At 40.5% G+C, this 23,783-nt stretch overlaps 2 protein-coding genes and 2 long non-coding RNA genes across 8 annotated transcripts in view; 3 read left to right on the top strand and 1 right to left on the bottom strand.

Annotated features, from left to right (window-relative positions):
- The window catches only part of LOC117956265, a 23,292-nt gene extending 12,652 nt beyond the window's left edge, over positions 1-10,640 (top strand). Inside the window, exon 3 of the long non-coding RNA XR_004659215.1 lies at positions 10,512-10,640. This is a non-coding gene — a long non-coding RNA (uncharacterized LOC117956265). The remainder of the gene's footprint in view (positions 1-10,511) is intronic.
- LOC117956231 (oxysterol-binding protein-related protein 3-like) overlaps positions 1-10,640 on the top strand; it is a 20,616-nt gene extending 9,976 nt beyond the window's left edge. For 2 of the 3 annotated variants that reach the window (XM_034891180.1, XM_034891181.1), the window contains exons 8-21: positions 92-195; positions 459-548; positions 666-825; positions 1,050-1,423; positions 2,181-2,274; positions 3,772-4,007; positions 4,628-4,765; positions 5,426-5,489; positions 5,897-5,975; positions 6,123-6,267; positions 6,942-7,086; positions 7,212-7,338; positions 8,751-8,873; positions 10,173-10,640. In XM_034891180.1, the coding sequence (XP_034747071.1) occupies positions 92-195; positions 459-548; positions 666-825; positions 1,050-1,423; positions 2,181-2,274; positions 3,772-4,007; positions 4,628-4,765; positions 5,426-5,489; positions 5,897-5,975; positions 6,123-6,267; positions 6,942-7,086; positions 7,212-7,338; positions 8,751-8,873; positions 10,173-10,269 (1,976 nt within the window). In that variant the 3' untranslated portion in view covers positions 10,270-10,640. The remainder of the gene's footprint in view (positions 1-91; positions 196-458; positions 549-665; positions 826-1,049; positions 1,424-2,180; positions 2,275-3,771; positions 4,008-4,627; positions 4,766-5,425; positions 5,490-5,896; positions 5,976-6,122; positions 6,268-6,941; positions 7,087-7,211; positions 7,339-8,750; positions 8,874-10,172) is intronic. The other variant, XM_034891183.1, reaches the window with a different exon arrangement.
- LOC117956270 lies at positions 5,151-15,571 on the bottom strand. Its single transcript, XR_004659220.1, has 3 exons — positions 15,560-15,571; positions 11,516-11,519; positions 5,151-5,231 (listed from the first exon to the last, which is right to left on the bottom strand). It is a non-coding gene; the product is annotated as an uncharacterized LOC117956270 (long non-coding RNA).
- The window catches only part of LOC117956236 (gasdermin-E-like), a 25,687-nt gene continuing 16,283 nt past the window's right edge, over positions 14,380-23,783 (top strand). Inside the window, exons 1-10 of one of the 3 annotated variants that reach the window (XR_004659208.1) lie at positions 14,380-14,660; positions 16,014-16,252; positions 16,476-16,668; positions 17,010-17,187; positions 17,467-17,587; positions 17,855-18,001; positions 19,436-19,557; positions 19,793-19,976; positions 20,112-20,182; positions 21,945-22,913. Coding sequence is in view for 1 of the 3 variants with exons in the window: in XM_034891198.1 (XP_034747089.1) it covers positions 16,042-16,252; positions 16,476-16,668; positions 17,010-17,187; positions 17,467-17,587; positions 17,855-18,001; positions 19,436-19,557; positions 19,793-19,976; positions 20,112-20,182; positions 21,945-22,178 (1,461 nt within the window). In the remaining 2 variants the exon portion in view is untranslated. Of the gene's footprint in view, positions 14,661-16,013; positions 16,253-16,475; positions 16,669-17,009; positions 17,188-17,466; positions 17,588-17,854; positions 18,002-19,435; positions 19,558-19,792; positions 19,977-20,111; positions 20,183-21,944; positions 23,268-23,783 lie in introns of those variants that run through there. The other 2 variants (XM_034891198.1, XR_004659209.1) reach the window with 2 other exon arrangements.

The raw sequence follows: 23,783 nt of genomic DNA, 5'->3' as shown, positions 1-23,783 counted from the left end.
ATGTGTCTCACTGCAGTATATGTTTCATATTATCTCTCACAATTGCACGCAGTCAAACTTTCATCTAACAATAATCTTTCTTTCACGCCAGACTTGGAGGAATGTGAATCATACCTGCTTGAACTCAACCTGCTGCTGAAGAGCATGGAGGTCCTCCATCGCACCTACTCAGCCCCGGCCATCAGTGCACTACAAGTAAGCACAGGCACACAGATTAAGTTCGCTGTTATGCAAAAAGTAGAGGTGTTCTTTGACTTTATTAAAGCTATTTGCAGAAATAATCAATGGAAATGCCTTTGCCAACTTTGAAAAGTGATTTTCCAAGGGAGTAAGAACTAAAATACTGATAGTTCTCATGGAATACATGTAAGACTGATGAAGGAAAATACTTTTCTCAGGTCAAAAGTGAACGTAATTTTGTGTACTAATCCCTTAATAACTTTGTGTCTGTACGACAGGCGTCTAATTATGACATGCCCAAAAAAGAGAAGAGGCCAAGGAGATGGCGATCCAAAAACAACGGCAAAGAACCCAAAGCCACGCTACAGGTACGTGCAACTTTTCTTTTGAGAATTATTAAGAAACCAAATTACAATTTAGCAACGGTGGGAAATGAAGGTAAAATAATGGCTTACAGTTCACATTACTCTGTATTTTTCTACCAGGTGCCGAGCTGCATCTCCTCCCAATCCCCCCGTCTCCACGCCTCCAACCCCAATCTCTCCACCACCGAGTCAAACCCCCAGGAGGTCGGTCCTGAATCCCCGGACTCGCCTACAGACGCGTCCCGTCTACAGGAGGACTTCTGCAGGCTGGCCAACAACAGTGAGTCTCTGCTGGGACATCTGCTAGTTTGCTCAGGAGATGCATTAACTGTAGACAGAAATATTTTTAATTTGTAAGTGTGTCTGTGTTTGTGTCTGTGTGTCTGTGTTTGTGTTTGTGTGTGTGTGTGTCTGTGTGTGTGTCTGTGTTTGTGTCTACATGGTAAGATAGTTTCCATGACAACTCTCCACCTGTTTTTCTGTTTGGCATTTGCTTCCCTCCAGTCCACACCACACTGAAATCAGCCTTTAGTTCCCTAGTAGCAGAAAAAGACCGACTGAAGCACACCATCGACATGCAGGCCCCACAGCCAGCGCAGGTTTTGGGTTTGAAGAGCGCCTATGCTTCAGTGAGTGTCTCTCCAACTCAAAAACATTGGTTCTGCATGATCACATCACACATGTCCACCAACTATCACCACAGGTCCAGCATCACTCAACTGACTTTTTTTTTTTATCGTAATCAGGAATGTACAGATGGCTCCCCCTCCTTGGTCCACCAGGTGTCCAATGAGAGCAAAGCTTCTATCCCAGAGTCCATATCAGAGTTTTTCGATGCTCAGGAGTACCTCCTCTCCTCTTCCTCTTCCGAGAATGAAGTGAGACAATATCTACTACCTTATTTGCTGTGTTCAAAGACAAATGCATTGGTCTAATTATCGTCTTAATTGAAAGTGCTAGTTAAAGTGCTAATGACTTGTTTTGTATCATTTAAACCATTTAAATGTTTTGCCTTTTTGCAAGATTGTTTGATATAATCAATTCACTTACAATTTGTTTCAGGACTACAGTGATCACATAAATCAAGTTCAAGTCTAATAAAGGGTTAGTTGTGCAGGAAAAGGGATCTGTCTTATTTTACTCATACATCCTCCCCAGCACAACCGGTTTTAGCACAACTGACACCTGCAAGTCACAACAAAACTTCTGTACACTGGGTGCATTTTTTTCCTAGTCTGTAGACTTTTGGGTTTTGTGGGGATCTTCCTCAGGGTGTCTCCTGAAACCTCCCAGGACAAAGATCTGTACAATGGGAGATCTGGGTTTCTCCTCAGCTGCTCCCAGACTGTGGAATGCTCTCCCTGACCACCTGAGGACACCACAGACTGTGGATGCTTTTAAACGTGGCCTTAAAACCCACCTTTTTAGGAGAGCTTTTGATTAAACTCTTGCCCTTTTCCTTATTTTGTATTTATTTTTATTTTTCATTTTTATTTTCTCCACGTGATTTTATTTTTAGCACTTACCTGTTATATCATGGAGCACTTGGGGATTTGCGTGATTATAAAGTGCATTACAAATTAAATTGCATTCTGGTCGCTCGCTGACCTTTCAATATTGATTTTCTTTCTCCAGGTGTCTGACGATGACTCGTACATCAGTGATGTCAGTGACAGCGTCTCCATGGATACCTACAGCAACGAGGGAGGCAGTGAGAGACACAACTCTGGTACATGATACAGTAACATGCTGTGTGTGTTGGTGTGTGTGTGTGTGTGTGTGTGTGTGTGTGTGTGTGTGTGTGTGTGTGTGTGTGTGTGTGTGTGTGTGTGTGTGTGTGTGTGTGTGTGTACATCAACTTCCAGACAGAGAGACCTTATTCTGTCAAAAAGAGGCAGGGCTTGTCTGTCTAAGAGCACTCTGGTCCAACTGGGACTAAACCTCTGTGTGCTTTTGTGGATTTCGGTATGTGTTCACATCAAATACATTATAAATGTCTGGAATCATTAAAATCACTCACTTGCTGAGAGAAATGTGTTGAACATGACCACCACTGACTCCAAGATGTGTTCACAAACTCAGTACAATGTTTTCTCATTCATTATGTGAAAAAGCATCTGTGTAGAGGCATCATTAATTCACTGCTGAAGATGGTGTTAGATTTTCACTGCATAAACCTTTGCCTTCAGCTAGCTGGGAGGGTTTGAATTACACTTTCATTTTCAATGGAGTTGCAAATAGAAAGCTTGGTTTTCATCGATTTATGATTGGAGCTTGTGCAAAGAAAGGGGTAAATGAAAATGTCAAGATATTGGTTGTTTGATCCCTTCTATATTTGTCTAGATTTTTTTTTAGGGTTTCTGAAGGCTTATGCCAGTATGATGAGTATTTTTGTATTGATGCTGACACAAATATTTGTGTCAGTATTTTGTTTTGTATAAATAAATACGGCCCTTTTCATTCCCACAAAATATCCAAGGAACACACAAGGAAACTGAAAATTATTGCAGAATGTTCTAATTTGCCTATCAAACAGCCTTTAGACAGTGATGGGACACCACCATGTTCCATTTGAAAAGGTGTACTGCAGTGTGTATTGCCAGACTTAAAGTGCCACCTCTGAGGTCACAACACACCCTCATCTCCTTCAAATCAGCTTTGAACATTAGAGATTTTACAACATCTGGTTTAAAGGTCCCATGACATTGTCCTCTTTGGATGCTTTTAAATAGGCCTTAGTGGTCCCCTAATATGATATCTAAAGTCTCTTTCCCAAAATCCAGCCTTGGTGCAGAATTACAGCCACTAGAGCCAGTCCCACTATGAGCTTTCCTTAGTATGTGCCATTTCTGAGTCTGTAGCTTTTGAGAAGGAGAGAGGAAGGGGCAATGTGGAGGCTGGGGGTGTGGCCTTGACCAACTGCCACTTTGCTCGTTTGAAAGCTCACGGTTGGGCCAAATTCTCTGGCGGGCAGAGCAAATCGGCCCATCTGAGCTTTCAATTTCTCAAAGGTAGAGCAGGATACCCAGGGCTCGGTGTACACCTATTGCCATTTCTAGCCACTGTGGTACCATAGGCCGCCTGGGGGAACGAATATTCCTTAATAAAACCTCATCAAGTGAGTGTTTTATGCCATGGGACCTTTTAAAGAATGTGCACACTCAAGCAACTTCCTCTCTCACACGCTATGTCTCACTTGTCTTCTCTCCACATTTCTCCCGTCTAGTTAGCAGCGTGCTGACCCTGGCTCATCGACGCTCTGTGTTACCTTCTACCAGCCCCACCAGCAGTGTGAGCCTGTGGAACATCCTGAGGAACAACATCGGCAAGGACCTGTCCAAGGTGGCCATGCCAGTACAGCTCAATGAGCCTCTCAACACCCTGCAGAGGCTCTGTGAGGAGCTGGAGTACAGTGAGCTGCTGGACACAGCCAACCAGACCCATGACCCTTACCAGCGCATGGTGAGAGGAAAAAAAACAACACTTGATGATATTGCATGTACAAACCTGCAAAATATAGATAGAGCCTTGTAAGAATGTGCAAATTCTACCTTAACAGGTTAGAGTGGGTCTAATGTACAGAGTTATTTGTACACCTACACATGTGCACAAAGCAGTCTCACAGGAACATTGGCACATGCACTTCCTGTATCATAGGAAAAAGACAAATAGAACTTACATGCTTTTAATAAATGATTTTTGTTTCTGATGTACATGTGTTAACTAAGATGGCCATCAAAGTAGCTGTAGCAAAATATAGATTAAAAATGTTTTGAGCTTAGTGCTCTTCCTCAGGCCGATTTCTAAAAGCTAATCTGATGTTGGTCTTTTGCTCAATTAGTCTTTAATAAATGTTTTATTTTGGCAAGCATAGTTGAGGCACACTCATATCTAAACGTTTTTCTACCTAAAGTGATGTTATGTGTGAACTTATTCACACACACACAGTCTTTATGCCCATATAGTAGTCCCATGAAAACAAGGCTGGTGGTGTCCCACACAATATGTACATTGTACACACAGTCATGGTGACAAATGTGCCGATACTTAATGCAATTCATCCCCTCTGATTTTCTGTGCAGGTGTATGTCGCTACATTTGCAATATCAGCATATGCATCTACCTACCATCGAGCAGGAAGTAAACCCTTTAACCCCGTCCTGGGAGAGACATACGAGTGTGACAGACCTGATAAAAACTTCAAGTTTATAGCCGAACAGGTACAGGTCACATGATTCACTGCATGGCAATACAGTACCTTCACATATATTGTTGGGGGGGGGCAGTAGCTTTATTTATTTTGTCTTGTCTTTTCATGTCACTTTCTAGTTCTACTCAACTACATTTCAGAGAGGAATATTTTACTTTTTACTCCACTGCATTAATCTGACCACTTTAGTTACTAGTTATTTTACAAATTAAGATTTTTGCACACAAAACACAGTTTATAAAATACGCTGTTTTATTATATATTAAACTGCCCAACAATGTACAGGCCTTAAATTATTAAACACTTGCTGTAGTTGATTGGCAGAACTGTTTTGATCGTTTCCAGTTCTGATGATACTTCCATACCTTTATTTAAATAACATTTCTAATGCATGACTTTAAATTGTAAAAGAACATTTTTACCACGTGGTATTAGTGCTTTTACTGAAGCAAAGGATCTGAATACTTGTTCCACCACTGGTCAGCTGTATTAGTGAAGGTATTGTGCACTGGAGGAACAGTGCTCTCTCTCTGTTCTATGCTTTTTTTTTTCTTTTTTTTTTTGACTGTTGCATACGGTAATACAACTTCCTGATCTGCAGTGTCCACTGTAGAAAGCTTTCGATAAAGTGCCTTTATCTAACCTTGTATCTCTTCTTTTCATTTCCCAGGTGAGTCATCACCCACCTGTGTCAGCATGTCACTCTGATTCAAAGAACTTCACCTTTTGGCAAGGTTAGTAGGAGAGAGCATGTTTTGAATGAACGTCTCATCTCTGTGAGTGTTTGACTCATGCTGTAGGCTAGATTTAAAGCGAGAATTGGTGTTATGGAAGGTTAGGTAACCTCATGTTGCCTCGGTGATCACTCTATAACGTTCCATATCATGGTAATGAAGTGATTGATACCTACATACTCTTTGCAGATTATACTAATGTGACCTTATTTGTAGAAACTAAGAAGCCGCTGACTGCTGCTGTGTTTGCATTTCCCTTTGTGCACATGAATAATAAAGCTGATTTATAAAAAGATGCTGTTTGCCGAGGAGACCAGACAAAGCCTTGAAGATTGAAGTTAAGACAATATGGCAATTTTCCTTGTAATGAGCACTCACCTGGTTTTTTGCAACGTGTTTCTTTTCAGACGTCCGATGGAAAAACAAATTTTGGGGCAAATCCATGGAAATTGTTCCCATGGGAACCACCCATGTCACACTACCTGGGTAAGTCCTTTACTTTTTGTGTGTGGGTGTATGTGTTTGCGTGTGCGTGAGTGTCCACGTCCTTGCACACAGTATAGGCTGCAAGTGTAAGTACTTTGGAATGAAACAGCATGCACATTAAGTACATTATGGCTGTGATTTCTCCAGGTTTGGGGACCACTACGAATGGAACAAAGTGACGTCCTGCATCCATAACATCCTGAGCGGCCAGCGCTGGATCGAACACTACGGGGAGATGTCCATCAAAAATATCAACAGTGACGCCTGCCAGTGTAAAATCACATTTGTCAAGGTGAGGATTTTAAAATCACTGTCCAACTGTTCCAACTGTGAATGACAGAGGCTGATCTTTATTGCACAGTGGATTTTTAAAGGGTGAAGTAGTTGGGTAAAACTTGTTTTCATGGCTCAACAATGCAAAAATAATGTTTTATTCCCTTTGAGATGTGACTCGCACTCCTGAATATTTTATGTGTCGTTCCATTGTAGAGACAGACTTCACCTATTTGTACTTAGACCGTTGGTTCTTACCTGTTAGTGCATATCAGTTTGACACCTTCGCATGAACCTCTGTCAGACCCTTGTGATCATAACAGTTGCCTGGCTTTTAGCACCTGATTTAGGAGTTGCCGTCGTCTGAACAAACATGTCAAATATGCTCCTCTCTAAAGAAAATATCAATGCAGATTTTTTTTAATGCAGTGGTTCCAACTCAGACAGACATATTTTACTTTCAGCATGCCGTCCAGCACCATCTTCTGGACAAAGAGAGGAACTGAATTTTTCAAACCAGGAGCATGGAAAATTACGCAGCATGAATCCAATCCCTTTAAACACTGACATGAATCTTACATTAGTTATCATGGGTGTTAAGTTTGATACTTAGGATCTCTTCCCTCATTTTGTGTAATACACTTCCTTTCATCTAACACAAACAATTTTCCTCTTCCTTTTTTTTTTTTGTAGGCAAGATCATGGAGCTCTACGGTGAACGAGATAGAGGGAGTGGTTACAGATTCCAAAGGAAAAGTTGTACACTCCATCTTTGGAAAATGGCATGAGTCAGTTTTTCAAGGAGACCCGCCTTCTGCCACGTGTATCTGGAGAGCAAGTGAGTAATTGGTCCCTGGGAATATTAATAGAACTTCAAATTTTACAACACGGCACTCAAACAACATTACTGAGATTGACATGACAGCTGTTATTTTGTGTGTGTGTGTGTGTGTCTGTGTGCAGATCCCATGCCAGAGGACCACGACCAGTACTATGGCTTCACCCAGTTGGCGATAGAGTTAAATGAGCTGGACTCCACCCTGAGACCTCTGCTGCCCCCCTCGGACACACGCTTCAGGCCGGACCAGAGGTTGGCACTCTTTAGCTGTCAGTCGTGTTAATGTCGATTAGTCTGTCCACAGACATCATCCCTACCCATTTTAGAAACTTCATATTTTATCACTATTTTTTTTTACTGTGTAACCATTTATTCTAATGTAATGGGTTGTACAGGTAACCCTGTAGTCAAAATGAATTTAAAGACCATTTGGTCTAAAACGTTTTTACAAACATGATTTTATGTGTTTGAGTCTGGTAGAGCCCATGTGGTGTGAAGCAGATAATGCCTGACACATGAGTGTAACCATGGCAACAGACTGAGAGTTTAGATCCAGTGGAATGAAGTTACAGGAGTAATTGTTGACCCATGTAGAGGTTTTAATTTAGTAAGATTTTGAACTCCAACAAATACCTGCTTATATGTATTTTGTTGGATGAATAATAATAACAGAAAGGCTATTAATGGCAACATGCCCAAATTAGTCAACACAAGTACTAGTAGTCGTAGTTATCACCAGAAAATGGTTTTACAATGTAAATGCAAAAAGCCTTTTTCACAGAATGCCTTTTGAACTGGATTGATAATGACACACATCAGCAAGCGGCTCTAAACACAAGTAAGGCAGACACGGCGCACTTATGTCATGTTACATGATAAATGTTAACACAAAATAATATTCAACTACTTATAAAATATATCTCTCAACATTAAAGCTCTTCTTGAGCAGGTGGGCTGCTCGTTGATATCACTGCGATGGCAACAAAGCCCAGCTCCAAGTAGGGAGAAAGAGAGAGAGCCTGGTGTGTGTGTGTGTGTGTCTCTACGGTAGCTGTTCGTAACAGATAGCCTACAACTTAGCTATTTGCAGCTCCCTAAATACAATGGCAAGCAGTTTTATAGAGGAGGCATTCCCATTTTCCATTTGGACCCAGAAACTTGCTTAGCTATAGTTGCAAAGCACATGTAGAGCAACATGTTTCCACTTTCAACGTGTTTGGCAATATTTCAGCCAAGTCAAACAGTTAAAAGATGCCTCAAAAGTTTAAATCTTACAGTTGTCTTGAAGAGCTGGCTTCCAGGACTCTGCTATTGGGGGAAGGGCGGTCCGAGGTCTGCCCGTGAACGGCACAGCGTCTCTGGCAACACAGAGTTGCCCGCGTGGAGGCCTGTCTGTAAATAATGCCGGGAAAACCAGCAAACGCAGCAGCTACGCATTGGCTGGATCACCACCCTAGTTGTCACTCTCACTTGTGCTTTTCCCTCTATGACAAGTCAAATGTACTTTGAGAAGCTATATTGGCACAAGAACTGTTGGCTGCAACTACCACAGCTAACGTCTACCCAATCTTCCCGTTTGTGTAGGAATCAGTGGGATGATCTAGTAGGACCAAATTTCTACTGTTTCCTATCCTGACTCACTCTCTTTGTGTTTTTTCGTCCAGGCTGTTGGAGGAGGGGAACATAGACGGAGCAGAGGAGCAGAAACAGAGGCTAGAGCAACTCCAGAGGGAGAGGAGGAAAGTGCTGCAGGACAACAGCATGACACACGAGCCACGCTTTTTCAAGTATGCTGCTGATTTCTTGTCTGTATGCGTAATGTGTGTATCCGTGTTTGCATGTGTTTTTGGTTTTCCAACCAAATTGTTCTAATGGACATGATCAGAGATCGCCTCCATAGCAGCCACTGTGTCTTATGTGACATAAATGGCTTTGGCTGTTACATCTGCAGACTTGTGACGAGCAAACCGGGTTGTTAAGATAACCATTCAAGAAAAGTATTTCTCTCTGATGTTGTTGTCCATTACATCACATCCATTCCAGAAGTGATCATGTGAGACTAAGTAATAACTTCGAGTTAAACCTAGAAAATTCAAAATACGATCCTCCCTTTATATTCCTAGATGTTTCAAATTAGATATTTTTTTAGCTCAAAGGGATGCTTTGCCAATTTTAAACCAGCTCTGTGTCATTTTTGTGTGGGCAGTGTGTTTAGATGAACGGTGTTTGGCTCCCCTCCTTGGCACCAGTGCACTCGGCAGACCTGCCATGACACAGAGCTGGATTTAAATCCGCAACATATCTCTTAAATAAAAAATGTCATGACATACACTATCAATATTATTACTACTATTATCATTGCAACTTCTTCTATTTTTTTCCATTTCCTATAATATTTATTGTATATTTTTCCTGTTTCTCTTTAATGTGTATTCTTGTTATTGTGATTAGGCTTGGGCTGGTTACCTTTTTTAAGGTATACCGCGGTTTATAAAAGTAAAGTTTCTCAAAACATCTGCGTCATACGTATGGTATGAGCCGTGTTTTGAGGGATGAGTTGTCAAGGAGAGAAACTGCAGCTTAGTAATCCGTCTTCCTGCCAGCGTGCAGTGTTTAAAAATACAATACACTGTGTTCAATGGAAGGAGGAAAAAAAGGTTTTTCTACCCAGACATTTCTAAACAATAATGCATTTTAAAGCTGTAATTGCAACCCCTATGAAACAGTGATGTTTTCTGAAGATCATCATACCCCCCCTGTACCAGCCCATGCCTATTTCTAGTCTGTGTGAAATTTTCTTTTGAGGTGCTGTAACGAGGGAATTTCCCCAGCGTGGGATTAATAAAATCTATTTTTGGGTCTCTGATCTCGGCTAACCCACAGAAGGTTCTGACATTGTAAAGTCGCAAACATTTCACTTCATGATACAGTTTTAAGACTGTTTGATTTAATATTATTAGCTATCATTATTCCGGAAAACTGGTGTGATAATTTAACCCCCTGAACATTTGACCAGTGTCACTTTATTTAAATATGGTAATCATCCAAATGAAACAGTCGTTCAGTGATTTGTGTTGTGTCGGCAGGAAGTCTAACGATGACACGTGGGTGAGCAACAACACATACTGGGAGCTGCGCAGAGACCCCGGCTTCAGTAAAATGGACTTCCCTGTTTTGTGGTGACCTCCAGACACAACCGAACCTCTCCACTACAACTTAGCAGGAAGTATAAAACTGAACTGAAACCAGCCTCCGAGTGTCTTGACCTGGTCAACGTGAATCACTCCATGTCACGGTAACCCAACCTATGAGGACTTCCTGCTTCCTCGGACTGAACAGAGCCCGTAGAACGTCTGATGGTTTTGTTTCTTTCGTTCATTACCTTTCTCCTAAAGGTAACAGTCTCACCTCATTATCTTATATAGTGTCAGTATAGACTATGGATCCATATCATTATGTTCATCTCAGCATTTACCAAAGTGCCTTTTTATTGCAGTGCCTCACTTAATGATCTGCTGTAGCAGTTATGCAAAAACACTTTTATTCAGAGACTTTAAAAAAACTAGTTTGGATGGTAAATGTGGACTTCACTGAAGATAAAAGCATCATGGTTGGAAGTGAACTCAAAACCCGCTCAATTATTTCTCCATCCAGTCAGCAACCAAAAAAGGATTGTTTTTCTTCAACTAGAAGCTGAGCAGAGGTCTGAATTATAAATGAGGGACTTAAGCCTTTTTTCAGTACGCTGCCTTGTTATGAGTCATGACCATCATAGGACTGTGGATCATTTTTAACAGTTAGGAAAAATGGTAATAATACTCCATGTTCAAAGATAATAAACTGTACAATGGATGGACAAGTCACGGTGTGTCACTCTTTTTGTTTTTTATGTGTAACGGGATGAGCAACGATGTACTTCTTGTCCTCCAAAGTAATGATCATCAAAAAGCAGTAACAATAGTGTAACACAAGGCCATGTTAACACACAAATGCAATAAATTATAGTAATAATGTCAACCGTAATGACTATTATTAATAACAGAAGTAAGGAAACCTGGGATTCGAGTCAGTGTTGGACAAGGTTTTAATTTTGTTTCTGGACACTTTTCCCCTCCATGAAAATAAGAGATGCTTTCTGATTTGTTGAAGAACTTACTTGGGATCGGTAGAGGAAGAGTCTGGTACAGTTAGAGGAACCTGGGCAGCAGATTCATCTTTATACAGTTGACCCATCCTATCATAGGTGTAGGTAGGGTGAATTGTGTGGGACACTGCTTAATGAGGGACACTGTTTGTAGGTCCCCCGTAAACACATGAATGCCAGTGAAACTATTACTTAGCCAAAGCTGTGGTCTCATGTTATCAAAATCATACAACCTCTCAAATGTTCAGTCATAAATGAGGGTGGAGCTACATTAACAGGAAGCACCTTGCTTTAGGAAATGTGGTTTTTAAAAGTTAGACAGCATGATTAGCCTAATGTGGGACAGTGGTAAAGTCAAAAGGGTCAGACATAGTTATGCACAAGTTGTTTGTGCTGTTATGCAATATAAGAATGCTGTTACTACAGATGTGTAAGGTCATGGTAACCTGTTTGTGTGTGTGTGAGAAGGTAGGTGTCTTAAATTGAAAAAATAGTTCTGAATTTAAAAACTCAGTAGAAAACATATACAAATATGTATGTGTATATATAATTATGTGTATAAATATATGTGTACATATGTGTGTGTGTGTGTGTGTTTATATATATATATATATATATATATACATATAATATATACTATGTATTTATATATATATACTATGTGTGTGTGTATGTATATATATATGTATGTATATATATGTATATATATATGTATTTATATGTATATATATATGTGTGTGTGTGTATATATATATATATATATATATGTATATATATATATGTATATGTATATATGTATAAATATATATGTGTATATGTATATATGTATATATATATATATATGTGTGTGTATATATGTGTATATATATGTATGTGTATATATATATATTGTGTATATACAGTACAAAACTATTAAAAAATATATATATAAATATCTGTATATGTTATTATTGCTGTAAGCTTATCCCAGTAAACTTTAAGCTCTGGACAAGTTGCCAGTCTGTCACAGACAGACACATATTCTAGACCAGGGTTCTTTTGCGTTTTTTTAGGCCAAGGACTCCTCAGCATACGTCAGCATATCACGTATAATGTTCAACATTTGGGAGCTGTTGAAAACAGCTAGTGTTTTAATATTCAATTAAATCCAATTCAATTTTGTTTATATAGCTCATAATCACAAAAACTGTTATCTTACAGCGCTTTTCATTAAAGAGCAGGTCTAGACCGTACTCTGTGATGTTATTTACAGAAACCCAACAATTCCAACCAAGAGCAAGCACTAGACGACAGAGGGAAGGAAAAACTTTCTTTTAAGAGGCAGAAACCGTGAGCAGAACCGTGGCTCAGGGCTGGCGGTCATCTGCTTGACCGCCCACCGTTTTGGGGTGAGAGGAAGAGACAGACAGAGACAGAGAGAGAGAGAGAGAGAAAGACATGAAGAATTGTAGCAGAGAGTGAGAGGGGACAACATGCAAACTCCACACAGAAAGGCCGGATACTTACACAATCCTTCCTGTGAGGTAACAGAGCTAACCCCTGCACCTCCGGACCATCCTAAAGTTGAGGTTGTCCAGATGTCCACCAGTCTTTCTATCGCCTCCGCTTCTACTGCCCCATCTTCTTCAAGATCTTATCCAAGGGACGTCTGTCTTTCACTGGGATGGTCCTATCCCAGTGGGCCTCAAACTCTTTCTGGTGGGCAAGTCCTTTAAGCACCTTTTGTCCGTGGTACCTGTAAATTTCACATTTAGCAATTTTGTCAATAAGCACAATGCCCCGAAGACTATGAGATCCTGACTGAAGATTAAAAAGTCTTACTGAATAACTTACAGGAACCACAAACCATAAGACCGTGCAAGACTTGCTAACCCACCTGACGTCTGGTGAAGCATCCACCGCCATCTTACTGACAGCAATAAGGAAACCCTGTGTGAAGGTCTTCCCTGCTGTCAGGATCTGCTCCTCTCAGATGATGTCCGCCGGCTGGTGGAGGTGCTGGGCTCTGACGTCCCTCACTGCAGCACAGCAACGGTGGCTGAAGAAGAGACAGAAACCGGAGAACATCAGTTATGATTCATTTACTTTACTTTAAATGCTGCTGCTACATTTTCTACTAAATTCTGATCACAGCCTCTCCTCTTCCCTCAACCCTGTGTTGAGGAGCACACTTATAACTCTACCGGGGCTGCAGCCCTCCACCAGCGCATCCAGGGCGAGGTTAGCCCGCTAACTGTCTGTGCCAACTTCAGCAGCAGGACGCGGCCTGTCCACTGTTGTGTTCATATTTAAACACTTGACAATCATGATATATGTTTGCTCTTTGCACACTATTACTCGTTTATCTATATTTTCCCCAAGCGACATTTCCATTATGGGGGATTTGTTTTGCATTTTTTATCACCACATTGCCAATTTTCTCATTATTTTCTCATTATTTTCTCATGGTGTGTTTTAGGCTGAGCTAGACAGTTGACTCTACAATTCATCCATTCATGTGCATATTAATAATGTATATGTCATAATAAGATCCAAAATGGGATAAGACTCATGACTGGAAAAGGTGCCCAGGTGTGTCTTTAACTCAAGTCACATAGTCGTTCAGCTTCAGTGAGTTGTTTTATGACTTATGTAACTTTGGAAAAGATAACTCTACATAAAGTAAATATTGGATTTGTTAAATTAAGACATGAGACATCATTTGTTAACATGGCATTCTGCTTGATTAAAGAAAAAAAACTTGTAATTATAATGCAATAGTAATACAGTATTACAAATAATATCTCTTGGAAAGGGGTGAATGGGCTTAATGAGATACTAATTTACACTTTGCTGATGTACCTTTAAATTAGTAAAACTTCTAAATACTTCTTCAACCACATCCCAAGCAGCCTGTTAAGAGTAGTCCAGTATCAGCTCTGACTGCTTACTGTTTGGGCATGTCTGCATCCATACCTCACGGTATCAGAGGACCATATCTCTACACATGTGTGACAACTCCCTGTCCCAGCCCCCCCCCCCCCACACACACACACACACACACACACACACACACACACACACACACGCACGCAGATACTCATATGATCATAATAACTGAAAGTGGGAGGGGAGGAAGCGGTCGATGTACTTCTCAGTGAAGTGGATGACTGTTTATTCAATCTGTCTCCCGCTACTGGTCCGCAGCTCTGACCGAAAACACTGCTGCTGTAACGGCTTCTACTAGGTTTATAACAGGCCTAACGCTGTGAGGTCTGTGTCAGTTTTACATCCAGAGGACTATTTCGGTCCGCGTTTGGACAACTTGGTCTACTTTTACGCATGGCAACATCGGTCACATTCCGAGAGTAACACCTCGAAGGGTCGGAGCTCTGAACGTGCGACGTTTAAACTTGGACTTGTAGGCCTAGAGGTTATACACCATATTGAGGTAAGACACAACATCAAATATAAACGAGGCATTTATCTGTTTTTGGGAGAGCTAAACCAGTAGAGGTTTCTGTTCTCCGTCTAGTCTAGTTTGTGATGGTTTTTCTGGTCAGAACATGTTTCTTTCCCCTTTTATTTCTTCTGTTTGACGCTCCTAATCCGAGTCAGGAGCCGTTGATCTCCCAGTCCAGCTCTCGGGTAACTGCAGCTTGGTACATTATTAAAAAAAAAAATTATTACGGGAAATAGGCTACCCACAGGCACTTCCGTGTGTGGTTGTGTATAACTTGTAAATACACGAGGCAAAAATGTTGTGACTCATTTTCTTTACCAACTGCTTATATTGACAAATCTATTTTAATGGGAAACTGTACTTTCTTCTACTTTTAATTGACCATTTTCTGTTTTGGAGTTCAATTAAGTTGAAAGATGTTTGACGTCACAATGTAGCATCAACGTGTATGCTGCTCCCACAAGGGGATACTGTACATAAGGATGGATCCTAATACTTTGAGGATTTTGTGGATACTGTTGGTGGTTTGCTTCACGGTGGTTAGCCCAACACCAGTGAATTGCCACCATAACCACGTGAACTATACGTTTAGTTAGAAATGTCCTCACATATTGAAAAGGGATTCCTATTATCATCTCTCTCTCTCTCTCTCTCTCTCTCTCTCTGGTCCACATTACACTAAACCATAAAACAATACTGGAAGAAACTGCATATCTGAGCTTTTGGAATTGGAAGTTGGGGTTAGAGAAAGGTTCCCGCTGACTCGATAATAACTTAAATAATTTAGAGCGAATGACTCAACACACTGAAACGTGTCATGTCAAGGGGAGTTTGCATTGTTCACAGCATTAGGAGGTGGTGTTCTTGGTTTCACTCCGGGGGAACACCTAGGAGGTCTGACCACTCGCCTGTTTGGGATTTATTTCTTTAACTGGCCTCTTTCTCTGTTTTCCGGCCAATGTTGCATTCTTTTTGGTTTACTCTAACATTTCTCAATCCAACAGGGACACAAGTCCAACTTTTTTCTATTCTTTTTCTCTCTCTTCCCTCACAGCACACACCCCTCTCATGCCTGATTACTTTAAATATTTAAGCTATGGAATCTGAGCAGTGAGCCTGTGTGTGTGTGTGTGTGTGTGTGTGTGTGTGTGTGTGCTTGCCCACACTGGGTCTGCTTAGCAAGTGAATCACTTGCATAAACTATGTAAAGTGGAAAACTGGGGAGAATACCAACAGGAAGTCCCCGTTAATGGTTCAGTATTTGGGTAAAAGCATACCAGGGCTCTTGTCTTTGCTCTCAGTAGCTTTAAGTGGACAAAATAAGCTCTTCTCTTCTTCCAGCTGTCTGCGGTCCTCATCTGCCAAAGCCATGTTTTCCAAAGCCACTGCCAACTTTGTCCGTCATATTGACCCCGAAGGAAGCCTCATCCACGTGTCCCGATTAAATGACTCCGATAAACTGGTTCCCATGGCACTGGTCGTCAAACGCAACCGCATGTGGTTCTGGCAGAGCCCCAAGTACCAACCAACAGATTTCACCCTCAGCAACTTGTTGCAAGGCGACAAGGTGCTCAGTCCTGGTATGTAGGTGTGCATGTACACTTCGCTTATGTTTAGTTTTTAAACGTGCAAAGTGGATAGAAATTTTTGAAGCTATATAAATGTTATATTTTATTTCCATGCCAAGTGGAAATAAAATGTCACATTTTCTAAGACATATTCCAAGGCATTTTCTTTCCAAAGTACAGATTTTCCCTATACACATACATTAATATATATCCTAAAACCACCATGTGTTGTCAGACGTGTCCAAGACAGAATTTGTGACCTACGAGGGGACATATAGAGACAAACTCTCCGGGAAGCTGGACACCGAGGCTGGATCTGTCAGAGCCACTCTGGAGGGCCACGGAACTTCCAAGCTCCAGTCATGTTTTGGCAAGCTGAAGAAAGAAGAACTGGATGTGAAGAAGCTGTTACAAGACTCCAGTGGCAGGTGTTAAAAAATTCCTTTTCATACTATTCACACATTGTTATTAGTCGGCGGAAGGTGTCAGGATGAGGACTTCATTATGAACGAGATGAATATAATTGGAGTGATCAGACATTTCTCACCTCAGACCAGTAACAAACCAGGAAGATTAATAGTGTCATCTTATGTAAATACTCTACAATGGTTCTGTCCATGGTTCTTGTGATTTGGATATCTGTTTCTAATGTGAATGCACTCATCGCTGACTGATACAATGATTAATAAATTACACCGCCTAAATGCGATACGCACATCCTATACATTCCATTGCAAATTAAAAACCCAACTGTTTTTCTTTGCATCAGGTTGATAGACATGCAGCAACCGCTGGTGCAGCAGCTGGAGAAGCGGGCTGACGTGCTGGCGGTGGTTAAGGAGAGGATCCTCACCGCCAACTCCTTCACCGTCACCCAGACGAAAAAGGAGCAGTGCATCTTTCAGGGGATGCTCGGACTAGTGGGCTTGATGGGGAGCTCTTTTAAGGTAGATGTGTTGCTGGAGTCGAGTGTTTTAGGAATTCAACAAAACACACTAAATAGTTTGCTCCATTTTTACTGTGATGACGGTTCATGGTAAAATCATTCAACTATTCCCTGGTCTGCTATGAGTTTTAAAGGAACATCTTAGCCAGACAGTTGTTATTAATACCAATGTTAATTAATGAGGAAAGCTGCTTGGTTACATTCCTGTTCTGGTCCAGACAGTAATTCTGTCACATTTAAAATCACTAAAATATTTGTGTGCGTGTGTATGCATTCTCAGGTGTGTGTGAAGGACAGCAACAACATTGAGGCGGACTGTGATGTTTCCTTGGAAATCCCCTCTGGTACAGTCATTGCGTACAGCATCCTGGAACTGGAGATAAAGAAAAGTGGACACTTTAGTAAGTTTGTGTGTGTGTGTGTATATGTGTGTGTCTTTGTGTGTGGTCTAAAGGCTGGGTCATGACCAAAAGAACTAGATCCCGCGTATAAGCGGCCAAAATGGGTTTTCTCAGCAGAGTGGCTGGCGTCTCCCTTGGGTGAGAAGCTCAGTCATCTGTGAGGAACTCAGAGTAGAGCCGAAGCGCCTTTTTTTCCAGCTGAAGTGGTTCACCTGTGGGCGCACCTCACAGTACCTGTTTTATCTACAATGTTGTGTGCATTTTCAGATATATGCCTACAGCCTGGATTAATGGGAGGCATTGAGGCAGACTCACCTGAGTCCTGGCCATCCTTTGATTCCTTGGACGAAGTGGACGGCAGGTGCAATGGGCATAAGGTTCCAAAGAAAGTACCTTTGGGTGCACTGCAAAATGGTTTGTGTTTATTCATTCATACAGTGGTCCAGTCATTTATTGTAGGAAATAACGTTTGGTTAACACTTGTTCCTCATCTCGTTTGATGAGGAAGTGAAATGTTGTGAATCAAATAACTTCCCCTCTTTTTACCACTGATTTAATTGTGGGTTAAAAGGATTGTTAAATTAGCTCTGAATATAGTCATATTATACTATATATAGTATAGTAGGGCTAACAAGCCTCAGTAACCATATTTGGATATTAAAGGTCCCGTGACATGGTGCTCTTTGGATGCTTTTATACATAGACCTTAGTGGTTCCCTAATACCATATCTGAAGTCTCTTTCCCCAAATTCAGCCTTGGTGCAGAATTACAGCCACTAGAGCCAGTCCCACAGTGAGCTTTACTTAGTATGTGCCATTTCTGGTACTGTAGTTTTTGAGGAGGAGGGAGGGGCAAGGTTACAAGGTGGAGGCTGGAGGTCTGCCACTTGAAAGCCACGATGTCTCTCTCTCATGGGTGGTCCCAATTCTCTGGGCAGGTAAAGCAGAGAAAGAAAGAAAGAAACCTTGCCCCTTATGACCTCATAAGGTTAGAAGCTCAGGGTTCGGTTTACACCTATCGCCATTTCTATACTATTACAAATAACAATGATCGTAATGCAACTCTGAAGAATAAGGTATACTGCTCAGTGAAAATGATGTATCTATAATCCTGTGATATTTTATAATTCTGCCAAAAAGTCAGCTTTCCATTGTAACATATCAAAATGTCAGTATACTGCAACCCTGTCCACTTTACCCATCATTTGTTCCCAACTGAAAGTAAAAACAGGAAGAAAGTCATAAGGTACACAACCCCATGCCAAGGTTACATAAATATTAATGCCCTATTTTAATTGTTGAGATGTCTGTCGATCTGCACCTCGATTTGGATCTGCTTCAAAATCAAGAGAATTAGTAAAAAAAATCATGCAGATTGCTGAAGCATACAACGATTTTGGTATGAAGTTGTGCAGAATTCAAAATGTACAAAATGGTGTGAGTCAGACTCATGCCTGTGAGTTTTTCCTTTTTTAATGAGTCATCGAAATGTGCTTGTCATTGCATAATGTGTTTAAGAATTAGGTTCTCTCATTTACTGTGTTTAGGATTCATAGGTATAGATATTTATTTTTCAAGTTTGGTGAGGGAAAATGGTTAAAAGATGTATGCAGGCAGAAGTAGGCATGGCCTATATGGGTAAGCATGTGTTGATAGGTTGAATTCAGAAGCTTAAATAAAATGTAATTTGAAGTTATGAGCAAAAAAAACTCCTCTTAACTATATCAATCCAATTGTAGTACAGCCATTATTTTAAAAGTGGAAGACTTAGACTAGTACAAGCCACACTATGTATGTTGGTGCAGCGTCAGTTTCAAATCTGATGCAGTGTCTCCCGGTCTCTTACAGGATCACAGGTGATGGACCTCTCTCCTCTGGCAGAGCTCCCCCAGTTGACTCGAGGTGTCTTGTTCAAGAGACTCCAAGAGACTCTGGGGGACAGAACTGCTTTGTCATATATGGAGTGTTTGGTGAGTGACACACTAACATGAGCCTATATCCAATACACCACAGGTATGTGGTGGTCCCGAGTCAGATTGGGCTTGTGGATAATAATTGTGTGACAATTAAACTTTGGACACAGTCTCCAAAAAATATTTTTATTTCATCTAAAGACAGTACTAAGGCCAATATCTGTGACAAATTGTGTTTTAATTTACAGTTTTCTCCATTCACCTGCTCTCTGTGCCTCTCTCTCCCCGATAGCTTGAGGAGTTGTGCAGTGGAGAAACACTCAACATGGCCAAGCACAAAGAGCTGTCGGAGAGTCAAAGAAAGTTATTGTCAGCCATACTGGACCGAGCCGGCACAGACAGTCACGCTGAGAACACCCAGTGTGGTATTCCTTCCCATCTAAACGCAGCTCACCTGTTGGTCAGTGCCTTGGAAGGTAAGGGCGACCTCCACACAAAAAAGGCCTGTAATCATTTCCTTACAGTGTTTTGAGTGAATAAAAAAAGGTAGTACTTAAGAAGTTGTTTGCTACAGTTTAACTTGCTGTGTTGTTTATGTTTTACTTTTGTAGAGTTGCCTGATCCGACTCTAAGCCTCTTGAGCGAGAGCAGTGCTGATTTTCTGGAAGCCTTCGACACACTGGTTAGTTTCATTTACTGCGTACCACTTCTCCGTTGACTGTTAGACATGAAAACGTATGGATTTGATTCTATAAGTGCAAAGCGTGTAAATTATTTGAGAAATTTGTATAAAGAAAAACTGGTCCTCTTTGGATGCTTTTATATAGGCTTTAGTGGTCCCCTAATACTGAATCTGAAGTCTCTTTCCCAAAATTCTGCCTCGGTGCAGAATTACAGCCACCAGAGCCAGTCCCACAATGAACAGAGATGGCAAAAGTACTCACTTCCCGTACTCAAGTACAAGTACAGATAATTGTGTTAAAAAATACTACAATACAAAATACATATAGCTTATTTATTGTGACAGTGACTGGGACTCCAGGTTAAGAAGATTCTGACCGAGTAACAAGATTTCAATTCAGTTGTGATTTTGTGAGAAGTCTGTGTATATTCCCATCTAATTAGATACAATTTGGTATTGATGACGCAAAAACAATCACTAATTCCAGTGAAATTATTTGAAACTTAGTCAGGACTAGACTAGGACTGCATTTAGAGCTGATTCTGGTTTCCAACTTGGCCCAGGTGGGTCTGTTAACACACGGACAGAGACAACTTGTCTCTTTTGATTCTTTATTACAATCAAGTATCAGTATAAACATTGGCGTGCGTAGCTCTGCAATGGCTGTTTGTGTGGTAATAAAAGAAAGAAATACCATTGTATAGGCTACCATACACAGTGCATAGGAATCATACAGAATATGCTAGTAAATAATAACAATAAACCCACCATTACAATTAATTAATTACACACGTCCTTGCTTATCTTAGTGAGCAAGGACGTTCAGCAATCACCATCATATCATAGCAACAGCCAAGGGTAACCTAGGTAACGGGTGTAACCTAGCTAACAGGTGAAGAACACAAACAAGCTAACCTGGAAATGTGTTAGAACTACAGACCAATACAACAACAGGCTTATATGAACTGACAACATAAGCTATATGATTTACAGTTGTAATAGACGCGCACACACAGTCTCAGCTGGTTATCCTAAGGACAGCTGGTCACTTTTTCTTTTCTCTCACTTTTGTCTCTGTGTGCCGTGCGCGCCCACTCGCGGCGTGTCCGCGCTGTTCTCTGACATGCACTCACAATCACGCCTGATAGAAGACCTTTAGGACCAAGCTAAAGTAACGAGCCAATTTTGTAAAATGTAAGGAGTAGAATGTACCAATATTTGTGTTCAAATGTAAGGAGTAAAAGTAAAAAGTCGCCATAAAATTAAATTGTAAAGTAAAGTAAAAATATCTAAAAAAAAACCTACGTGAAGTACAAACTTCCCATCTCTGACAATGAACTTTCTTTAGCATGTGCCATTTCTGAGTCTGTAGCTTTTGAGGAGGAGAGAAGGGGGGGGGGGACCAACTGCAACTTTGCTTATTTGAAAGCCATGATGTGTCTCTCTCATGGGGGGGGGGGGCAAAGCAGAGAAAGGTGAGGTAACAAAGATTCAATATCAGCCGGTTTGCACCTGTTACCATTTCAAGCCACTGGGAGACCACAGGCAGGCTGGGGAACGCATATTAATGTTAAAAAAACTCAAAAAGTGAAACTGTCATGCCATGGGGGGACTTTTAAAGAAATAGTTGGACATTTAGGCAAATACAGTTATTTGATTACTTGTCCAGAGTTAGTTGAGAAGGTTGATTCCACGTGCCTTTGCAATACAGAGCTATTTATCTTTTTTTAATCAATTAACCCATCTATGTCTTTCTCACTAGATGTGCATGTTAAAGAAGAGCAGGGAGCCTCTCTCCATCCAGTGTCTTCCGGTCCCCCTGCAGGACAACCAGGCCTTCCAATGTGCGGAACAGCTGCTCAGCTCCACCAACGTGACGCTGAAGAGAGACAGCGACAGGCTGTGGATGGAGATGGGAGATGAAGAAGGAGTTCTCCCACTGGTCCTCTGTCTCAGCATACAGGGGTTGTCCCTGCTGTGCAAAGGGCAGCAGTAGTGGTAGTGTCTGCATGTGCACTTTCTTTCTTTTTCATGGAGTATATTCGGTTCATTCTTTCTTTATTGTAAAGTTTATTGGTACTAGGCATGACAGGATATATATCATATGTTTACTATTTATACATTATCATACAGAAATTGCTATTATTTTATTATTTTATTTTATATTTTTATTACTTAGGAAGCACTTTCATATTTTTGTATGAAAAAGGAAATATATAATATTGTATCAGATGAAAATATGTGTCTCTTTCATAGCTTATAAAGCATGTATGAGGTTCAGGAACCTTACATATATCTGTCCAACAAATTGTTAATATCCTGTTTAAATCCAGCTATATTATTTTTATCAAAAACTTTCAGCCCGATATTAAAATGTGTCTGCATTAATTGGTTAAAGTAATTGTGTGACCCCCCACATCCACTGAATTTACTGTAAATGCATATTGGTTAACCTGAAATTTTAGTTCAAGAAGTCTGACGACGGTAGATTTCCCATTTTTTATTAACAACTAAATGTAAAATGTGATTCATGCCAAGAGTACACAACATTGCTGATATTTATACAATTCTGCAGAATGCTGAAAACTGTGTTGCACGCCTATTCTTGTTATATGCTATTGAGGCTATATTTTATTGCTGCTACGGCTCCTAATCAAAAATATTTGCTATTTCTTTCATTAAAAAAAAGCTATATTTAACATTCCCTGAGATATTGGCATAATCATTGTAAGTCAAATATATGTCACATGTATTGATGTGTCATATGTCTTTGTACATGAAGCTACAGTGGGGAAAACAAGTATTTAATACAGGTTTGATTGCAGGTTTTCCTACTGACAAAGCATGTAGAGGTGTGTAATTTTTATCCTAGGTACACAACTGTGAGAGACGGAATCTAAAACAGAAAAAGAAGAAGGTTGAGTACAACCCCAATAACACCATCCCAACGGTGAAGCATGGAGGTGGAAACATCATTCAGAATGTTTAAGGACATTCTTTTTCTTTTGATGTTGACCCATTGGGCTGTGTCGAAAAGCAAAAACCAAATAAACTTCATTCTATTGTTATTGAAAATCTCTCCTCAATTAAAGATTCATATTTTCAATCCCGGGCAGCATTTTGTCTATTTTCAACATATTCATGTGGCGTTGGATTCAAATAGTTATGAGCAATTGCGTGACAAGTCTGAGACAATTTCTCAGACAAGTTCTATAGAATACCAGACATACCGTACTCACCTCTGTACAAGGGTGTGTATGCTTTATACTCACACATTTTACACACACACAGGTGTTTTATTTTTATTTTTACTTACTTATGGCTGATTAGACCTTTTCTCAGTACAGTTTGTGTTCACAGACCATTACAAGTTCACTGTTGCTGCACCTGTTAGGGTGGGATGACTCACACCATTTTATTATTAGTTCATGCAGTTAAGTACAAGTTCACTGGATGCACTAAGCAGAGCAAGGCTGGATTACATTTGTTGGAAATGTATAGATCTGCCACCAAATGTAAACTGCATTAATACCTTATCTTTTGGCCCTGTCTTGTAGAGGCAGATGTCAAAATCTAGTTTGAATACCTTAATTCTCCAAGT

The sequence above is a fragment of the Etheostoma cragini genome, chromosome 14, assembly GCF_013103735.1.
Source record: "Etheostoma cragini isolate CJK2018 chromosome 14, CSU_Ecrag_1.0, whole genome shotgun sequence".
Taxonomy (NCBI): Eukaryota; Metazoa; Chordata; class Actinopteri; order Perciformes; family Percidae; genus Etheostoma; species Etheostoma cragini.
This window is presented reverse-complemented; position numbering and strand designations above follow the sequence as displayed.